Source organism: Perognathus longimembris, chromosome 1, assembly GCF_023159225.1.
Source record: "Perognathus longimembris pacificus isolate PPM17 chromosome 1, ASM2315922v1, whole genome shotgun sequence".
Classification (NCBI taxonomy): Eukaryota; Metazoa; Chordata; class Mammalia; order Rodentia; family Heteromyidae; genus Perognathus; species Perognathus longimembris.
This window is the reverse complement of record NC_063161.1, coordinates 68,125,853-68,146,631: the sequence shown is the minus strand read 5'-3', so window position 1 is coordinate 68,146,631 and position 20,779 is coordinate 68,125,853. Positions and strand designations below refer to the sequence as shown.

At 38.7% G+C, this 20,779-nt stretch overlaps 1 protein-coding gene across 7 annotated transcripts in view; it reads right to left on the bottom strand.

Annotated features, from left to right (window-relative positions):
- The window catches only part of Ints13 (integrator complex subunit 13), a 31,887-nt gene extending 11,579 nt beyond the window's left edge, over positions 1-20,308 (bottom strand). For 2 of the 7 annotated variants that reach the window (XM_048367369.1, XM_048367375.1), the window contains exons 1-9: positions 19,773-20,308; positions 18,096-18,327; positions 14,917-14,991; positions 12,549-12,751; positions 12,071-12,151; positions 9,122-9,224; positions 8,457-8,585; positions 8,310-8,333; positions 6,223-6,307 (exon numbers count right to left, since the gene is read on the bottom strand). In XM_048367369.1, the coding sequence (XP_048223326.1) occupies positions 6,223-6,307; positions 8,310-8,333; positions 8,457-8,585; positions 9,122-9,224; positions 12,071-12,151; positions 12,549-12,751; positions 14,917-14,991; positions 18,096-18,320 (925 nt within the window). In that variant the 5' untranslated portion in view covers positions 18,321-18,327; positions 19,773-20,308. The remainder of the gene's footprint in view (positions 1-6,222; positions 6,308-8,309; positions 8,334-8,456; positions 8,586-9,121; positions 9,225-12,070; positions 12,152-12,548; positions 12,752-14,916; positions 14,992-18,095; positions 18,328-19,772) is intronic. The other 5 variants (XM_048367370.1, XM_048367371.1, XM_048367372.1 and 2 more) reach the window with 5 other exon arrangements.
- Between the last annotated feature and the right edge of the window lie 471 nt (positions 20,309-20,779).

Genomic DNA, 20,779 nt, shown 5'->3' with positions numbered 1-20,779 from the left:
CTGAGCTCATCCACCAGCAGTGATGCTGAGGATAGGAACTGTGTATCCTCATCAACAGCATGCTTACAAGAAGCAGTATCCTGCCTGAATCCAACCCAGCCAGGACACAAGGCTAGGGAAACCTTAACAAGCCAAGTCAGAGCACAGCCCTTTACAGACTCCACCATCCTAACATCTTACAGATTCAAAGAGAATCAGCAAACAAAGCTACCTTTTCAAGAAGGAACCTCAAAGAGAAACCTTGGGGTAGAAATCTACCCTCTTTCCCTCTGCAAGGAAGTACTGACTGGCATATATTTGATTTTATTTTTCTAGTGGCATCTGTCATTGGATTGTTGTAGCTTTTTGCCTTTTTTTTTTTTTTTGCTGTTTTGCCCTTTTTCCCCCCTTTTGCTCATTTTGCCTTCTGCTGTACTCATTTAACCTTGCTTTTTCTCTCCTCATCATTCTAGTTTTGCCTATATCTTCACTCTATTTTTTTCTTCTCCTAATTTGCTGCTTCTCTACTTTTCCCTTCTCCATCTTTATTAGTACTTAATTATCAGTACCTTTGGATCTAATAATTTTTAAAAAATTTCAGCATGTCCTTTCTCTTCTTCTTTTTTTTTTTTTTTTTGTATTTTTGTCAGTCATGGGGCTTAAACTCAGGGCCTAGGTGCAGTCCCTGAGCTTTTTTACTCAAGGCTAGGATTCTACCACTTTAAGACACAGCTCCACTTCTGGTTTTCTGGTGGTTAGAGATGAGCATCTCATGGAATCTCCTAGCCAGACTGGAACTGCAATCCTCAGATCTCAGCATCTTCGGCACCTGAGAGCCACCTGGTGTGAGCCACCAGGACCTGGCATGTCCTTTCCTTTCTAACCTTACTGAGCGTAGTTACTGTTTCTAATTGTTCTATACTACATTTAAATATTGGATGTGCTTCTAATTGTTGTGGTTTTTAGTCTTGCCTGCTTTCTCTCCTCTGAGTGAGAGGACTCTCTATTAAGGAGAAAAAATGTGTGTGTGTCGGGGGGGAAAGCAGGGAAAAACTGGGAAAGGGGAAGGGTGACAATCCAAAAAGAAATGTACTCATCACTTTACTCATGTACGTGTAATCTCTTTGTTCACCACCTTTATAATAATAATAAAAAAGAAAAGCAATAAACAATAAGCTAACAAAATTAAAACAAAGAACCAGTGGATATTTTTTCAGTGATAGTAAAATTTCAAGAGACAAACCAAGGCAATATAGATATCATACCTCAAAACTACACCATTTCCCAATAGCTGAATCAATAGCTACTAATGTATGAAATGTAAAATGTCAAGTAATTAAAAAAAACAAGTAATTTTTAAAAATGAGCAATGACTTCAAAGATGATTCAAGCAAAATGAAGACAATGCAGTTAACTTAAGACCTAGATAAATAACAGCATAATAAATGAAAAATTAAGCAAGAATATTAAGATTCTAAAAAAATAAACAATAACATTAGAAATGGAAGTTGCCGGGCTGGCGGGCCCGATGAGATCCAGAGGGGGTAGAAGGGCCGCATTCCCCAGGGCTGGGGGAGGTGCATCAAGCCCCTTCCATCAAGGGGAAAATGGATCCCAACAGAAGTCAAGAAACCTAGCCCTGGATTCGATTCCTCAGCACCACATAAACAGAAAAAGCTGGAAGTGGCACTGTGGTTCAAGTGGCAAAGTGCTAGTTTTGAGCAAAAAGGAAGCCAGGGACAGTGGTCAGGCCCTGAGTCTAAGCCCTAGGGTTGGCAAAAAAATAAAATAAAACAAAATTCTACATGTCAGGTCATATTTAAAACATGGAGTCTCAATACCAAAGAAAGGCCTTCTAAGATAAACACAACTAAAAGTATTTGTGATCATTAAGCCAACATTACAGCTCACTGGGTTTGAAGTTCTGAGCTATGGGAACCTAACAGCACTTCATGGGCTTCAAGTCTTCCTAGGAAGAATTCAGTTTCTCTGACCCACTATGCGGATGGAAGGTATTCTTCATGGAACTTCCACCAGAAGTTGAAACCATAAATCAAGCTTTAGTAAATACAAGAAAATGGAAACAATTTTTTGTACCTTTAATACATACAAAAATGGATCACAATGGAATAAAATTAGACACTGATAGCAAGAAAAAGGACCAAAAATACACAAACATGGGGCAGGGAATATGGTCTAGTGGTAGTGTGTTTGCCCTGGGTTTGGTTTCTCAGCACCACATATATAGAAAAAGCCAGAAGGGGTACTGTCATTCAAGTGGTAGAGTGCTAGCCTTGAGAAAAAGAAGCCAGGGGCAGTGCTCAGGCCCTGAGCCTCAAGCCCCAGCACTGGGAATAAAAAACAAAACAAACACATAGAGATTGAGCTGTGTGTGTATGCGTATAAGTTATACATATTATTTATATATTATTATATATATTTCTTTTTTGGCCAGTACTGGGGCTTGGACTCAGGGCCTAAGCACTGTCACTGGCTTCCCCCCCCCCCCCCCCCCAGGGCTAGCACTCTACCTCTTGAGCCATAGAGCTACTTCTGGCCTTTTCTGTTTATGTGGTGCTAAGGAACCGAACCAAGGGCTTCATGAATGCTAGGCAAGCACTCTATCACTAAGCCACATTCCCAGCCACTGAGCTGTATATTTTTTTAAATGATCAATGACTTATTGAAAAAAATCAAGGAGGATTCCCTGAATTAAGTAAAAGTTAAAATGCAAAATACTGCCAGGTACTGATACATTAAGCAAAATGTCATCAATTTAAATGGGGGACTATGAGGAGGGCATAAGGATAAAGGAGGGAGGACAAGGGCTGGGGATGAGAGCTAAATAAGATCAAAGTAAATATCTGCATGTCTGGAATGCCATAAGGAAACCCATTATTTCATGTAATAAATATATAATTTTTTAATAAGAGAAAACACATATAGAACCTCCTTTTTGTTCATTTTTTGTTTTGTCAGTTGTGGGGCTTGAACTTTGGGCCTGGGCGCTGTCCCTGAGCTCTTCAGCGCAAGGGTACCGCTCTACCACTTTGAGCCACAACACCATTGCCATTTTTCTAGTGGGTAATTAGAGATAAGAGTCTCATGGACTTTCCTGCCCAGGCTGGCTTTGAACTATGACCCTCAGATCTTCGTCTCTTGAGTAGCTAGGATTATAGGCATGAGCCACCAGCGTCTGGCTAGAATCCCCCCTCCCCCCCCCCTTTTTTTTTATAAAGTACCGTAGAGAAAAATGCCAAACAACATAGATATTAACTCTGACTAAAGTTTATATAAAATTCCCCTTCAACTTTTTCATTAATATGATCATTAACATCACCATGATGACAGTCAATAGCCATTTTTTAAAAATTTCAAGCACTGAAATAATTTCTTCCTGACCACAACATTAAAATAATGAAACAATATGGCTCAATACTCAGAACAGACTTAAATTTAAAATGTACAACTAATTATACCGAGTCCTAGCCTATTTAGAAGGAACACTAACTAAAGAGTCCCAGAAATAAACATACACACACACACACAATTTTTTTTTCTTTTTTCTGTGCCTGGGGCTTGAACTCAGGGCCTGGGCTCTGTCCCTGAGCCTGTCTGTGATCAAGGCTAGCATTCTACCACTTGAGGCACAGCACCACTTGTGGCTTTTTCTCTTTATGTGGTACTGGGAATCGAACCCAGGACCTCAGGCATGCTAGGCAAGTACTATACTACTAAGCCACATTTCCAGCCCACTGGAGGGTTTTAAAAGCTAAAGGACACATGGTCAGGATTAGAGTTCTGAATGTACATCTGTCCAAGAGGGAGAAGACTGGATATAAAAGGTACAATTAGGAAGCTACATGGTATGCTAGGTAAAAAAAGGATTCATTAGGGAGATGAAATGCGTATGTATTTTTGGAGAGATACAGAGTGGAAAAAGTCAAGAAAATGTGATGACATGTCTCAAAGATGATTCTGGGGCTTCTGCCCTATAGAACTATATAAGGGAAGGGCATCACTTGCTCAAAGGGCCATTTCATGACCAATTCCAGGAAGAGAACTCACGTTATTCTGTAAGTGCTGAGTTTTAGATGCCTAAGACATACTAAATAAAATTAGGCAGTAATATACACAAATCTAGAGCTCTGGGGAAACAAATGGCTGAGATATAAGCCTTCTACTCACTGAGGCTTCCCTAACTCTAAATAGGCAAATAATCACTTGCAGCCTCCTCTGCCTGTTCCTGGAGCTGCAGAATGTTACAGTGTCAGCTATAGTATATGCAACTACATTCAAACAAACCATGTTTTTAGAGAAATGTGTATATATAGAGAAATATGTATATATACACACGTATATGTATATATACATATATACACATCATATATATACAATATGTATATACATATGTTTATATATGTACGCACATATATTATATACATATATACTAATAGGTGCATATATAGGTATACACACACATTTCTCTTTTGGGGGACCAGTCCTGGGGCTTGAACTCAGGGCCTGGGCACTTTCTGTGAACCTCTTTGTGCTCAATATTAGAGCACTCTACTACTTGAACAGCAGCACTACTTACAAAAAAATTACTTATTTATTGTCAAAGTGATGTACAGAGTGGTTACAGTTTCATATGTGAGGCCATGGGTACATTTCTTGTACTATTTGTTACCTCCTCTCTCATCCCCCCTCCCCCTCCCTCTTTCCTTCTCCCCCCAAGAGTTGTTCAGTTGGTTTACACCAAATGGTTTTGCAAGTATTGCTTTTGGAGTCACTTGTCTTTTTATCCTTTGTCTCTCGATTTTGATATTCCCTTTCACTTCCCTAGTTCTAATACCAGTATATACAGTATCCAGGGTACTCAGATGAGATACAGTGATAGTGTGGGAACAATCATAGGAAGGGGATACAAGAAGATCATCAAGAAAAGAAGCTATAGTTTCACATGCAGCACCACTTCCATTTTTTTCTAAATAGTTTACTGGAGAAGAGTCTCAAGGACTTTCCTGCCCAGGCTGGCTTCAAAGCATGATCCTCAGATCTCAGCCTCCTGAGCTCCAGAGTAGTTAGGATTAAAGGCGTGAGCCACCAGTGCCTTGCTCTCACTCTCTTTTTTCTTTTCTTTTCTTTTTTTGCCAGTCCTGGGCCTTGAACTGTCCCTTGCTCAAAGCTAGCACTCTTCCACTTTGAGGCATAGAGAAACAATTTTTTTTTTTTTTTTTTTGGCCAGTCCTGGGCCTTGGACTCAGGGCCTGAGCACTGTCCCTGGCTTCCTTTTGCTCAAGGCTAGCACTCTGCCACTTGAGCCACAGCGCCACTTCTGGCCGTTTTCTGTATATGTGGTGCTGGGGAATCGAACCCAGGGCCTCATGTATACGAGGCAGGCTCTCTAGCCACTAGGCCATATCCCCAGCCCCGAGAAACAATTTTTATTTCCAAGGATATGGTTCCAAAATTGATTAAACCACCTCACAGGTACTTACCAATTTCCATAAATTACATTTTCAAAGTTTCCCAAGTTTTTTTTTTATTAAAACATGATATATATGTACATATATGTACATACATATCATAATAATTTTTGCTTCTGTTAGAAACTAGTAGGTGAACGTCAAGATTTCTGAGATATGTCACAAGCTTATCTACAGTCCATCACTATCTCACTTCAGAACAAACACATACCACATGACCAAAGTCAATCATTTACTTCTCTGACAGCACCTATCCACATAAAAAGCATTGTAAAGAATTAGCCAAATGTCAAGGCTTAAAGATTTTGAAAATGACCTTCAAATCTTAAAATTGCCTTGAATATTAGGATTGGATGAGTACCCATCTAATTTAGCTAATTTATAAACATTGAGTATGAACTCAAAACACACAGATTTGCCAGCCTACAGTTTAACACAATACCAAGCAGCTGGAACTGGTGGTATAAAGGGGAGTGAGATCAAGAGGATGGGGATTAGACAAAAAGAGGAAGAAGAGTTGGGAAAATATTCAACGCATATGTGAAAATGGAACGAGGAAAATGGAGGGGCTGGGTAGGGTTGAATAAGATGAGGGAGAATGATAAAAGGGGTGATATTGATCAAGATGCATTGTACTCATAAACTGACATGTTGAATTGTAACCCCTCTTACAGCTACTTAAAGATAATATTTTAAAACCTAAAGACAAAATAAAACAAATAGAAATTCAAAACAGCTCTTTCCCACGACTCACCACTCTTCAGGAAATCTACATGTGCATCTTTGTGATGAAGCAGTTCCACATCATAATTGGCAGATGTGTTAGCATGTTGTTCTTCCTTCAAGCAAAATTTAAAACATTCACAATAACTTGGTTTTGATTGCAAAACAAAGAATTAACTACTCATTTTTTTTAAACTGAAGTCAAAAACATTTAACTGCAGCAAGCTAAAATAATGGGACAATTTGTTCAGTAATTAGTCTACTTAAAGATACAATAAGATGAACTAAGAATTTTCTTATGTAACAATGAATATAGAAATTTTGGAGATTCTTTTCACTCATTAATATATTTCTACACAAACTAAAAAAATGAAAATAATTTATATAAACTGAAAGTGAGATCACAGTTAAGAGAAAAAGCATCTTTAAATACCTACAATGAATAAACACCAGTTATTTACAAGTCTTCTAACTTGTTTTCACATAATAAATAAGATTTTTTTTTTTTTTTTTTTGCCAGTAATGGGGCTTCAGACTGAAGGCCTGAGCACTGTCCCTGGCTTTGTTTTGCTCAAGGCTAGCACTCTACCTCGTGAGCCACAGCACCACTTCCAGCCTTTTCTGTGTATGTGGTGCTGAGGAATTAAACCCAGGGCTTTATGAATGCTAATCAAGCACTCTACTGCTAAGCCATACTCCCAGCCCAATAAATAAGAATTTGAACACAGATATCTATTTACCTTAATGGACAAAGACCAAAAATATCACACCAGAACCAAACAAATGTCAGCTATAATAAGCAAGTAATCATTATATTCATAGTATTTTCCTTATGAAACCATTTATTAGGGCTGGGAATATGGCCTAGTGGTAGAGTGCTTGCCTCTCATACATGAAGCCCTGGGTCCAAGTCCCCAGCACCACATACATAGAAAAAGCCAGAAGTGGTGCTGTGGCTCAAGTGGCAGAGTGCTAGCCTTAAGCAAAAAAGAAGCCAGGGACAGTGCTCAGGCCCCGAGTCCAAGCCCTAGGATTGGAAAAACAAACAAACAAAAAAAACCAACAACCCAAAACAAACAAAACTATATATTAAAGTACACTTACATTATTTGACTTGTCAATTGCTTCTATATTAGGAGGTCTCACAGTGTGAGCCTAAGATTTTTTTTTTTCCTGTCGGTGTGGGTCTTGAACTCAAGGCCTGGGAGCTATCCATTAGCTCTTTCCCTCAAGGCTAGCACTCTAACACTTTGAGCCACAGTGCTACGTCCAGTTTTTTTCTGGTTAACTAAAGATAAGAGTCTCAGGGACTTTCCTGCCTGGGCTGGCTTTGAACTGTGATCCTTATATCTCAGCCCCTTGAGTAGCTGGGATTACAGGAATGAGCCACCAGAGCCTGGCAAGCCTAAGATTTGTACTAAGAAAACCAGCCTATGGAATTAGAAGAAAACTAATAATGAAAGAATTCTTTTTCCCATGAACTTGAGTGTTGACACATAATAGCATAATGCTATAATCTCAGTCCTCAGAAAGCTGAAATGGGAAGATCATTAGTTTAGTTTAGGGGCAGACTGGACTACACAGAAACATCTTGTCTACCTTCCCTAAACTGAAATTGTAGTATAACAAAGTCTATGTGAATGCTTAGATATATATAATGGTTACTCTATATTTTAGGTATAATCAATACAGTTAAATTCAATTTCACTCAATCACAACTCTAACAGCTTCCAACGGGCCAAGTACTGTGCTAGTAATAGACAACTTAATATAATGCAAATGAAAAGGAAGCAATAGGTTCCTAAGAAAATCCATTAGTTAAATCATATGACTCACATCTCTAGTTTCTCAGCCAAAAAATAAACCAATTGGAAGCTATGACTTCTTCCCTAGTTATAAACAAAAGTATCAGAAAGATTCACTAGAATATAGCAAGTACGTAAAATCTAATGCCTCAGAAAAAGAATCACAGAAAAACAATTTAAAATACAGGTTATGTTTTACTGAAAATAACAAGAACACAACTGTTCTTTATCTTATTTTACATGTTCGTAACAGAAATAAAGTACAGCATTTTGTTCTGTGATCCTTTCTTGTGGATTTTCAGTACTTACTGACCTGGTCACAGACACTGAATGTGGGCTAGCAAAACAAAAAATATAATATAGGGAGAAAAAGTAAAGATTAAATTGAGTATGACCGGTCAAACAAATATTTTAAGAGCAAAGCAAAGCTTTCATAATAGCAGTAAACAGAACCACTTACCTTCATGGGAATATTTGTGATTGTAGTTGAAGCCAAGTCGAAATGTTGCTGTACTAAAATATTCAATTTAGTAGCAAGATGTCGTCCTGCTCGAACACTATGAACTTCACTGGTTAAAACAGGGGACAACTACAGACAAGTACATAAGAAAGGTAATTCATCAAACATGAGAAGGTGATGGATAGGCAATTAACAATCAACACAATCATCTTTCCCTTTAAAACTGATTATTAAACAAGTAAATAGTAAATGTTGGAATTATCTCTTCTCTATCCATCAATCCTAAATGTGTAAAATTAGTTTCTTTGTTAACAAAGTATATTTTTGTTAGAGTATATTCCTTTTCTAATGAGGAAAAAAAATTTTCATATAATAAAAGTAGTTATTAAAGTAAAGTTTACTAAATACTTAGAAAGACTACAAACTGTGCATAGGTTTGCAGCACCTTTCATTAAACTAAGTATTAGGGCAACAGAGTAGAGAACATTTGAAAAAAAGTCTAAAATACAAGTTTTATGTGCCAACAGAAATAGGTGCCATAAAGGTTTGCTTTGAAAAATTTGCAGAAAATATTGACAATATGATTGTTTTAATGATAAGTTTTCCCTACATTCATTAATAACAATTCACAATGATCTTCTCATCCAACACTTATCTATACTTACTTCTTTTTTAGGACGATCCGATACGAGGCTGTCCTCACCAACTGGGTAGGTATGAATCAAGACCAACTCACACTTTTGAATCTGCATGAGACTTAAAAGGCAACTTTTGACTTAAGATAGAAGAATATACACTCTCTAAAGAACTGAGGCAGGTAAACTATTAAAATCTGACTGAACTAAAAATGTATGGCTAACATCAAATAGTACAATTGTATCAATACTGAGTAGAAAATAATTACACAAATTGAAATAAAGTGAAAAATGATTTTCTGTGCATTTAAAGGGTAAAAATGTAAAATTATTATAATTCAGTATATTTCAATAAAAACAGGGGAAATAAACATATTGTATAAGTTTTTTGTACTAATAAATTTTTTAAAAGAAAATCAGTCTCTATTAACCATCACCTATAATTATTTCCAACAACACTGAGTTGGTAGCACTAAAATTGTCCCGAACATATTTTGAAATTTCCAGACCAATAGAAAAGTTGAAATATAATTATAATAACCAATAAACACTAGTACATCCTACACTATATGGTAAATAAATTCAATATTAGTTATATTTGCTTTCTGTACATATACTAAGTAAATTTACAACTCTTTGCTCTTAGTAAGTCATTTGCAACTATACTGCAAAGGACACTCCTAAATACTTGAGCTCCTACTTCTAGGAAGAATAATTTGACTACAACAATACTATAATTTCATCTAAAAATTAATAATCACTCAATCTAAGCCATATTGTACATTATAATTTTCCTAAATATATCCATAATATCTGTGATATAATAGGAAATAGTTTCCTAAATGTATCTTTAACATCTGTAATATAACAGGAAATATGTATTTGGTCTCTACCCCTGGATTCCTTGCACAAAGCTCCTAAAAGCCTCAATAAATTCCTAAGAAATAGGGGTGGTCAGCATTGTGCATGCTAGGCAAGCATTCTATTGGTAAGCCATATTCCCAGCCCCTCTTCAGGTTGTTAAAAATAAAATGTAAAATTAGAAATAGGCTGATTTGATTTACCTGGAAATATAATGGAAATAGCAGGAACGTGCAATATTTTTAGGGATTTGAATTCTGTATAATCTAGTAAAAAGTCATAGATTTAGTATTTATAAGTTTTGCTGCATCTTTTTTATTATTGATCTCAGCATTGCCTTGTGAAAATAAAATGTATTCTAAAAAAAAAAAAAAAAGAAAGAAGGGTGGTAACAGCATTATCTGCTCTCATATCTGAACTCTGATGTCAGTTTTTGGGATTTCCTGAGTTGACAGGAATGTCTTTTGTACTAATGGTACAACTCCTCCAGAGTGCCTAGACCAGGAAGCTATCACCAGAAAGACCAAACTACTACCCTGCTAGAGAAGAAAAAAGGACCAGAGTATAAGTAAACACTCATGCCTGTGTAGAGCTTCCAAAAAATCCCAGAGGTACAGGGCTCACAGAGCTTCTAGACTGAACACAGCCCTGTGTTTACAGAGTACAACACTGAACTCCCCAAGGATAAAAGCTTCCACAATAGGGGCCCTTCCAGACCTCTTACCTTGTACCTCTTCATTTAGCAGTTCATCTACACCCTTTATCATATCTTTTATAATAAGATAGTAAACTTAAAAGTGCTCCCTGTTCTATGAGCCATCATAGCAAACTATCAAACATGAGGAGGGGATGACTGTAGTAACTCATATTTAGCCAAGTGACCTGGGGACTATTGAGTATGGTGGCTGAGGATGGAGGGAAATCTATGGGACTGAGCTCCTGGTGTATAGGGACTGTAATGACACCAAGAAGTTTATAGTGTTATAACTGAATTGCAGAAAGCCGAGCCAAAAATGTAAAGTTGGACAACTGATTGGTATAGAAAAAAGATGTTTTCGTTTGCAGTAGCTTTTTAAAAACCCACAGTCCAAGCCAGGCATCATTGGCTCAAGTCTGTCTGTAATCTTGGGCACTTGGAAGGCCAAGAATGAGAGCACTGCAATTAAAGGCCAATGCCAACAAAAAAGTTCACACGATTCCTTCTCAACCCATAACAGAACACAGTGGCATATACCTGTCACCCCAAGCTCCATGAGAGGCTCAGACTGAGAGATTGTAGGACTTGGACAACAAGTCCCTAAGGTCCTGTGTCTCCACAGAAGGGCGGCTGGACCTAGTGACAAGTACCTGTGACCCAGTTAGCACAGAAACCTAAGAGTAGGCAGATCACAGCTCAAGTGCTATGGGACAGGAAACAAAATGCTATCCTAAAACAAACCAGGGATGGAGACATGGCTTAGTGGTATTGCACAAGCCTAGCAAGAGCAAGGCCCTGAGCTCAAATCCCAGTTTAGCAAATGCAATGAAGTATTGTTTTGGTTTGTTGAATATGGAATAATGCCACCAACAATCTGCATATTTTCTAAATTTGTAACACAAACTGGGGGAATGACCATCAAAACAAATACATATTAGAAATTTATGTATTATTTTGCCCTTCTAATCACTTTTCCTGGGTGAGAAAAGTAATACTGGAATAATGTAAGTGCAAGGAAAATTGGAAACAAACTTTCTAATCAAAGTTAGAGTTTCAGACTAATTTACTGAGTCAAGTAACAGAATTCAAGGGAGTATAATAATTATATTACAATTTTTTCAGCATGGCACCAGTGGCTCACACCTATAATCCTAGCAACTCATGATGCTGAAATCTGAGGATCTCAGTCGGAAGCCAGCCAGGGAAGAGGATGTCATGAGATTAACTCCAATTAACTAACAAAAAGCCAGAAGTGGAGGGATGGTAGAATGCCAGTTTGGAGCAAAAAAGCTAAGGAACAACACCTAGGTCCTGAGTCCACCCCCTACCGCCCCCCCAAAAAAAAAACCCTGCAAATAATCACACTGAAATACATAAAATATGAAGTTAAAGACAATATTTTATTTATGAATTATACTCACTGATCTGAATTTGCAGCTAACTTGTTATGTTCATGAATTGTTTCCTGGACACAGTCTTCAAGCATTCGTACATGACTGTCACTATGGAATGAAAAAGGTAAAGCAAATGTAGAGCAATAACCAGAAAAAAAACCTAAAACAATTATCCAGCTGTTTGTTGGTATGAGTATACAAAAATCATTTCAGTAAGGATGTAATATTTTTCTCATTCACAATAACAAACTAGTTAAAAAAAAACTACCAAGAAAAAAATAGCCAAATCAATTTTCATGACAATAATCTAAACCAGTTTTCACCTAGATGGGTCTTTTTTTACTTGGAATTGAACAGACTCAATACAAGAGGAAAAAAAAAATCACACTGGCAACTTTCAATATGCTTAAATAATTTCATGCTGACCCTGATTTTTGTATAGAATCCACAATAGAAATTAGAATTCCCTCACTGAAAGCCGGGCTGCAATTCATATATATCCCACCTTTTTGCATTAGTAATGCAGATTATTCGTCCTCTATTCCCAACACGTTCTGCATTCTCCATGAGTAAAGTACGAGCCTCATGTTGGTACTCAGTAATTTTACAAAGAGTCTCCACTGCAGCCACAAGACCATGCAGAATACTGCAGCACTCAGGGTCTGCACGAGGGTTAGGAGGCCCAACAGCTGCTAATGACGCCATAAGCTACAAACAAAAAGAAATGATGGTGACAAAGGAGACAAAAACACCAGAAGAAAACTACAAACCCATGTTTCTGAAAAATGAGGACACAAATATCCTTAACAAAATAGCAGTAAAACTCAGCCACACACACAAAAAAAGAATTATACAGCATCATCAAGGTCATTTACCTGAGGAATTGAATATAAGGATGATTTGATATCACCCCCAAATCAATTTATGTAAGAAGATACCATATTAATAGAATAAAAAATGAAAATCATATAACCACTTCCTAATCACAGAAACAGGCACTTAACAAAATCCAAGTTAAAACACACACAGACACACACAGTAGGGCTGAGAATGTGGCTTACTGGTGAAGTGTTTGCCTAGCATGCACGAAACCCTGGGTTTGATTCCTCAGCACCACATAAACAGAAAAGGCCAGAAGCGATGCTGTGGCTCAAGAGGTAGAGTGTTAGCCTTGAGCAAAAGAAGCTCAGGAACAGTGCTCAGGCCCTGATTTCAAGCCTCAAGACTGGCAAAAAAAAAAAAAAAAAAGAACGAAAGGTTTTAAAGATGTTTAAAGATTGTAAGGCAAAACATAATTTTTTTTTTGGCCAGTCCTAGGGCTTGAACTCAGGGCCTGAGCACTGTCCATGGCTTCTTTTTGCTCAAGGATAGCACTCTACCACTTGAGCCACAGCGACATTTCTGGGCTTTTTCTCTATATTTGGTGTTAAGGAATCGAACCCAGGGCTTCATATATGTGTGGCAAGCACTCTACCACTAGGCCATATTTCCAGCCCTTAAATATAAATTTAAACCTGATTATAAACTTAGTTACAAACCAATTCAAGTGCTGATAATGATCTTGAAAGAGATGATATGCAATGGAAAGAATGCCAGCAATAATACCAGTAACAATAAACTTAGGGTCCAGATTAGCAAGTAGACACTAGTCCATATTCCCAGCTGAATCATAAACATTTTAAGGTCAAATCTTATGAAAAACAGATTTTTTTCTTTTCCTTTTTTTTGGCCAGTCCTGGGCCTTGGACTCAGGGCCTGAGCACTGTCCCTGGCTTCTACCTGCTCAAGGCTAGCACTCTGCCACCTGAGCCACAGCGCCCCTTCTGGCTGTTTTCCATATATGTGGTGCTGGGGAATCGAACTGAGAGCTTCATGTGTAGGAGGCAAGCCCTCTTGCCATTAGGCCATATTCCCAGCCCAAAAACAGATTTTTTTCAAAGTAATCCATTGATTCCATTTAACAGGGTCTAGGAATGTAGCTTCGTGGTAGAGTGCTTGCCTAGCATGCACAAAGCCCTGGGTTCAATTCCTCAGAACCACATAAACAGAAAAGGCCAGAAGTGGAGCTGTGGCTCAAGTGGCAAAAGCTCAGATAATGGTGCCTAGGCCCTGAGTCCAAGCCCCAGGACTGGCAAAACAAAAAAGGCCAGAAAAAAATTTAACAGGAAATTACTCAATGTATCCATATTTTTAGCACAGGCCAGTAACCCTCTCATTCAACTTTGAAGTTTGCTTCTCTCTTTCTTTTCTCTGAAATAATCATACTGCACCACATCTGCCTTTTTAGTATTCACTTAATATCATATTTTGGTTTCCTTCTCTAGCCATTCCCTGTCTCTACCTTCCTTCTATCCTTAAGAACAAGAACTGGTTTTTACTCATACCTGTTATAACAATTTATCTTTTTGGAGGAGCCAGGCTTTAAACTTAGGGCCTCCAAATGCTCTAGCACTTAAGCCACACCTCCAGCCCTTTTTACGTTAGTTTTATTTTTCAGGTAGGGTCTTAATTTGGCCTGGGATATCTCCACAGAGCTGAATTATAGGCATGTACTCCATGCGCACACCCCTCCCAGCGGTGATATAACAATTTTGAGGAAACAAGGAAAAAGCATCATGAGTAAGGGAAAACATGACAAAAAAAATCCTAAGAAATATGAATAATAAATAAGGCTTAAATTGATAATTCCATAAAGAGGAGTAAAACATAGTTTAGAATTATATTTAATATGGAAGTAACTACATTTTTAATGCAATTTGGGATTATAAAACTATGTGCAAATAAATCATGAATAAAAAAAATCAATCCTCTTTAAAAGGTACCACTACTTTAGATAATTCTTAAAAATAGCTATAGACCAAGGTGTAGCATACCTCTTGTAAATTTTGGTCTTCTTGAGTCCAAGAATTTAAAACATGTGCTCCAGAATCACTCACAATGAAATTCACCTAATAGATGTCAAAGAAACAGTGTCAATTCTAATTACATTCAAGCACCATCATGTTTTACAATAACATGCACTACTTGGTTCATTCATTTGCATGCCATGTGCTATTCTGGTGCTGGGATTACAGGAACAGTGTGATAAATAAAATGGCTCAGTCACAATGAAGGGGGAGGGGGAATCTGGAGAGGAAAATAAAGTGAAAAAAAAAGAACACACTGCAGGAGTAAAAACAAATAGCTAGGCTGGGAATGTGGTTTAGTGGTAGAGTGCTTGCCTAGCATGCATGAAGCCCTGAATTCCTCAGTACCACATAAACAGAAAAATCCAGAAGTGGCACTGTTGCTCAAGAGGTAGAGTGCTAGAACAAAAGAAGCTCAAGGACTGTGCCCAAGCCCTGAGTTCAAGCCCCAGGACTGGGGTGGGGGGGGGGGAGGGGGGGGAAAGCTGGGCACTGATGGCTCACACATATAATTCGACCTACTTAGGAGGCTGAGATCTGAGGGCAACAGTTCCAAACCAGCCCAGGCAGGAAAGACAATAAGACTCATCTTTAATTAACCAGTAAAAAATTGGAAATGGGGCTGTGGCTTAAGTGGCAGAGTGCCAGCCTTCAGTGGAAAAAGCTAAGGGATAGTGCCCAAGCTCTGAGTTCAAGCCACATATTGGCACATACACATACAAAATTCCAAGTACAGCAAAAACAAATGTAAAAGTCTCTACATGTACTCTCCAAAGGACAAAAATCAAAGCAGGCAGAGAAGCAGGAAAAAGTTTAAAGAAATAGGTAGTAAACATTGCTACAAAGCACAGAAAGTCAAATAGACTTCTGATTGTTATAGTAAAATGCAAATTTTAAAAATGCTATCAGTGATAGAAATAGAGCTCAATGATAATAGCACTTAGATCTTGGGTATTATCTTCAGCATAGAAAGAAAAGAGAAGAGAAGAAAAGAAAAGAAAAGAAAAACCTGATTAGCCAGGTGCTGGTGCCTCATGCCTGTAATCCTATCTACTCAGGAGGCTGACATCTGAGGATCACAGTTCCAAGCTTCTATGAGACTGTATTTATTAGATGTCTCAATTAAATCTAGTAACAAGGAAGTAGGTTTTAGGCTTACATGAGTGGAAAAATGAGAATCGGAGAGCTGAAGAAATAGAATCCAGGTCACACTGCTGAGCTAAAAATGCCAGGATTCAACCCCAAACCCATGCCTTCAAACCACTATGTTATTCATGTCCCCCCTCTCTTCCTCTTCTCTCATTTCTCCCCCCCTCCTTTATCTCCTCCCCCCAACTGTCTACCTACACACTCTCTCTCTCTCTCTCTCTCTCTCTCTCTTTCTCTCTCTCTCCCTCTCTGTCTCTCTCTCACACACACACACATTTTTTTTTTTTCTTTTTCCTGTGCCTGGGGCTTGAACTCAGGGCCTGGGCTCTGTCCCTGAGCCTCTCTGTGCTCAAGGCTAGCTAGCATTCTACCACTTGAGCCACAGCACCACTTCTCGCTTTTCTGTTTATGTGGTACTGAGGAACTGAACTTCAGGGCTTCATGCATGCTAGGCAAGCACTCTACCACTAAGCCACATTCCCAGCCTCTACTTGTATTTTAACTTGGAATATAATCTGAATATATAATACTGAACTATATGTTCACCATTGCTTTTCCTGCCCTATATATGACACTCTAGAACTGTCTAGGTCAAAGCCTAGGCTACTGAAAATAAGACAAAAAGCCTGGCTTTAATAAAATAACTTTCTCCAATCAAAACATTTGGTATATTTAAAATCTAAAGATAAAATTCATGCTTGGAATTTCTAGCAGACATAATAAGACTTGTTCTTATTGATCCAAAAAGAAACAAACAAACCCTCCTTCTTAGCATCTATCCTCAGGGAGGAGGGATGGTTCTGAAGACTGAACCCAAGCCACCTACAATGACTGACACCTACCCTCACTTAGCATCTTAAGCTCATTTCTTTTTTTTTTTTTCATGTTCTGGGTAAGTTTAATAAACAGATAAGCAATGATATAATAGGCAAATACAAACATTATGAGGATTTTAGATTTTTAAGAGTAAATTCTTATTCATTAAGAATAAAACGGTTATTTTCCTGAAATATAGAACTGGATTTCAACAAAACTTAATAAAGTATGGTACAATGTTTAATAAGGCAAAATTTACATAGTTAATACATGATTACAATGTTTTGATGTCTTGGAGCAGGTAGTTAAGCTCATTTCTAACACTGCAAAATCCTACCGTAGTTTAGTATTTATACTCACTAAAATTAGAAGCAGCATGCCTACTTAGGTTCAGACTTGGCTCTGCTTATAATTATACAACTCAAAACAAGTTACTTCTCTTCACTTCAATCTGTATCAACAATATGACAGGAAAAAACAAGACTAACATTTAGCTGGCACATGTCAGCACAACCCATCAAACTGCTTATAGCCAACATTTGTTCCTTCTGCATGGGTAATAATGGTCAAAACCTGACTCATTATTTCATACATACTTTGACTATCTCCCTAACTTCCTATAATGCCCCAACATAGCCTTAATTCAAACAGTTCTATGAGACTGTTAGAAGAGCTCATAAATACAAAAATGTTTTAAATATAAACATATTTGGTAGATGAAAATAAGTGCTCAATGATTACTGGCTGTCATAATTACTGGCCCCAATTATACATACCTATAATAAATTAATCCCAAAGGACAGTTCTTTAATTCTTAGACTAAATTGTATGTGTGTGGATGCGTACTAAGGCTTAAGTTCAGGGCTTGGGCAATGTTCCTTTTCTTTTTTGTTCAAGGCTAGCACTCTACCACTTGAGCAACAGTTTCACTTCCAGCTTTATGCTAGAAATTAAAGAGAGGGCTGCTAAGGACTGTCCTTCCTAGGCTGGCTTTGAACTCCAATCTACAGATCTCAGGCTCCTAAGTAAGCTAGGATTATAGATACAGGCCATCAGCACACAGCGTTCTTAGGTGTTTTTAAATAAAATTTTAAATGAACTCTATAGCAAATTCAGGTAAATTTACATAGTTAAGTACATTCTCCCCCAATATCATAATTTTGTTTGTAGTTCATACTCACCAGCTTTTTGAAAGGAAATATATCATACATTATTCTGCAATATTCCATGGAAGATTCTACTGAGCAAGTCCACAGTGATTTAGAGATAGGGGCCAAAGGTATGATCCCTTGTGTTCTATTCTTCACCAGCATGTCAAATTCAACATGCTGTCTGCATGATTCTGCCATGTAAGGACAGTGATCCACAACGAAGACAGTTTTATGAGACTCTGAAAAAATCTTCATTTTTAATCTGTATGAGAGAAAACATACTAGTCGATGTACAATATTTAATGTCTTAAGTTATTCTAATCAATGTCTTTTCTTAAACAAGAGCTGATGACGGAGAACATGAATAATATGTTGTAAGAAGTTGACCATCGGGGCTGGGGTTATAGCCTAGTGGCAAGAGTGCCTGCCTCGGATACACGAGGCCCTAGGTTCGATTCCCCAGCACCACATATACAGAAAACGGCCAGAAGCAGCGCTGTGGCTCAAGTGGCAGAGTGCTAGCCTTGAGTGGGAAGAAGCCAGGGACAGTGCTCAGGCCCTGAGTCCAAGGCCCAGGACTGGCCAAAAAAAAAAAAAAAAAAAAGAAGTTGACCATCAGTAGATTTTCATTTTGTTTCATTTTGTACTAGGGGTTGAACTCAGGGCCTTGCACTCCTGCTTGGCTTTTCCCCTCAAGGGTGGTACTCTACCACTTAAGCCACACCTTCACTTCTGGCTTTTTGCTTGTTAAAGGAAGTAAGAGTCTCATGGAATTTCCTACTTGGGCTGGCTTTAAACCAGGATCCTCATTTATCAACCTACTGACTAGTGAGGATTAAATGAGTAAGCCACCAGTACCAGGCAGTATAAAGTTTAAATGGTGTCATAATCACAATGCAAATGTCTCAATTCAGAGGATGAAATATACCACATTAAGATGTCACTTTATCAGGCACAAGCAAAATTTGTTCATACATTTTCTTTTTGAAAAAAATTAAATTATCAAAAATATTTTACACATGATTGTATCTGGTGGCCTTATGTCTATAATGACAAATATTTTTCAAATGCACTTTCACTGATCCTTGCTAATTGTCAATTAAAACCCCAATCCCCCATTTTTATATTTCCCTCTAAAATAATGAAAAATTTTAAAGAAGGTTTCAAGACTAACAGTAAGAAGACAGCAAAAGAACCACTCAAAACACAATAAACATTTCCTTAAGTAACTAAATAATACCAGGGATTCACATTAGGATAAGGACCCAAAGTCAAATTCTCCACAGTTAATTTTTGATTTACCACAATAACTTACATGCAGAACAGGAGAGAACTTAAGTAGGTACAAGCACACTAGTAAAGAAAAGAAACTTTCAAAACTTTTTCTTACAAAAGCAAAGCGTGTGGGACTGGGAATGTGGCTTAATGACAGAGTGCTTGCCTCGTATGCATGAAACCCTGGGTTTGATTCCTCGGTACCACATTAACAGATAAGGCCAGAAATGGCACTGTGGCTCAAGTGGTAGAGGGCCAGCCTTGAGCAGAAAAGCTCAGGGACAGTGCCCAGGCACTGAATTCAAGCTCCAGAAACCAGCCAACAAAAAAAAAAAAAAAAAAAAAAAAAAAAAAGCAGAGTGTGGCACTTTCTTGCTACTTTTTTTTGTCTTAGTATTGAGGCTTGAACTGGGCCCTCACAGTCTCTTTTACCTTTTTCACTAGCGCTGGAGCTCTACCACCTGAGTCACACCTCCACTCCCGGCTGCTTGCTGGTTAACTGGACATTAAGAGTCTCTTCGACTTGTCTCAGAGCCCAGAGTTGGCTTCAAACCGCAATCCTCAGATTCAGCCTTCGCTTAGGGTTACAGGCGTAAACCACCAGCGCCTATCTTAAATTGAGAATAAATCCACATTCGAAAATACATACTAAGCACAACAAAAGTGTTCTCAAAGCCTATGTACTTAATAATCCCGTTATGTTCTATAGCTTATAAAAGCTTCGGTCCCCCTTCTTTCCGTACACTTTCGGAAGGGTGTCGGGGGAGGGCGGGCGCAAAGTGCAAGGTGAGGAAGCCCTCAGGGGAGGTTAGCTTACTTTCGTGCCAGGTCCTGCAACAACGAACAGAGGCTGTGGAGCACCGCCTCTCCGGAAGAGGCTGCAGCCGGGGGTGGGTGGGCAGCGAATCAGCATACAACCTGTGTCTGGTACAGAAGGCTGCGCTTTCCCGTTCACCCAGCACACCGCGGTTCCCCAGGCTGCGAGAATGCTCAAACGGGCGCAAGCGCGCACCGTCACGCACACCGGGACGCGCGCGTGCGCAAAGCGCTCGTCAATAGTCGGGTCAAGTGTCCCTCCCCCTCGCAAGACTTACGCACTAAACTAGCGCCGGGCTAACTGGAAGAGGGTGGGGCGTACTCAATACGCTCCAGCCCTTTGAGGTTTTCTACTCGCTAGTTGTCCCAGTCACTCTCTAGAAAGAATAGTCATGACTCCTAGAGCCTTTCTACAAAGAGAAAAGTACCAGCTGAAGCGCTGGCTAAACGGACCACGAAGCGCTAAGCGTACAGCCCAAACTCCATCTTGGCAGCCTGTCCACAAAGGCCTGCTTCCTTTAGGAAGGCGCGCGAGACTTTGCAAGAGCAAAAGGGTCCCGCCCCTACCTGTCAGATATCCGTGGCTAGTGGCTCGCTCTGACTCCGAGGTGACGCCAGAATGG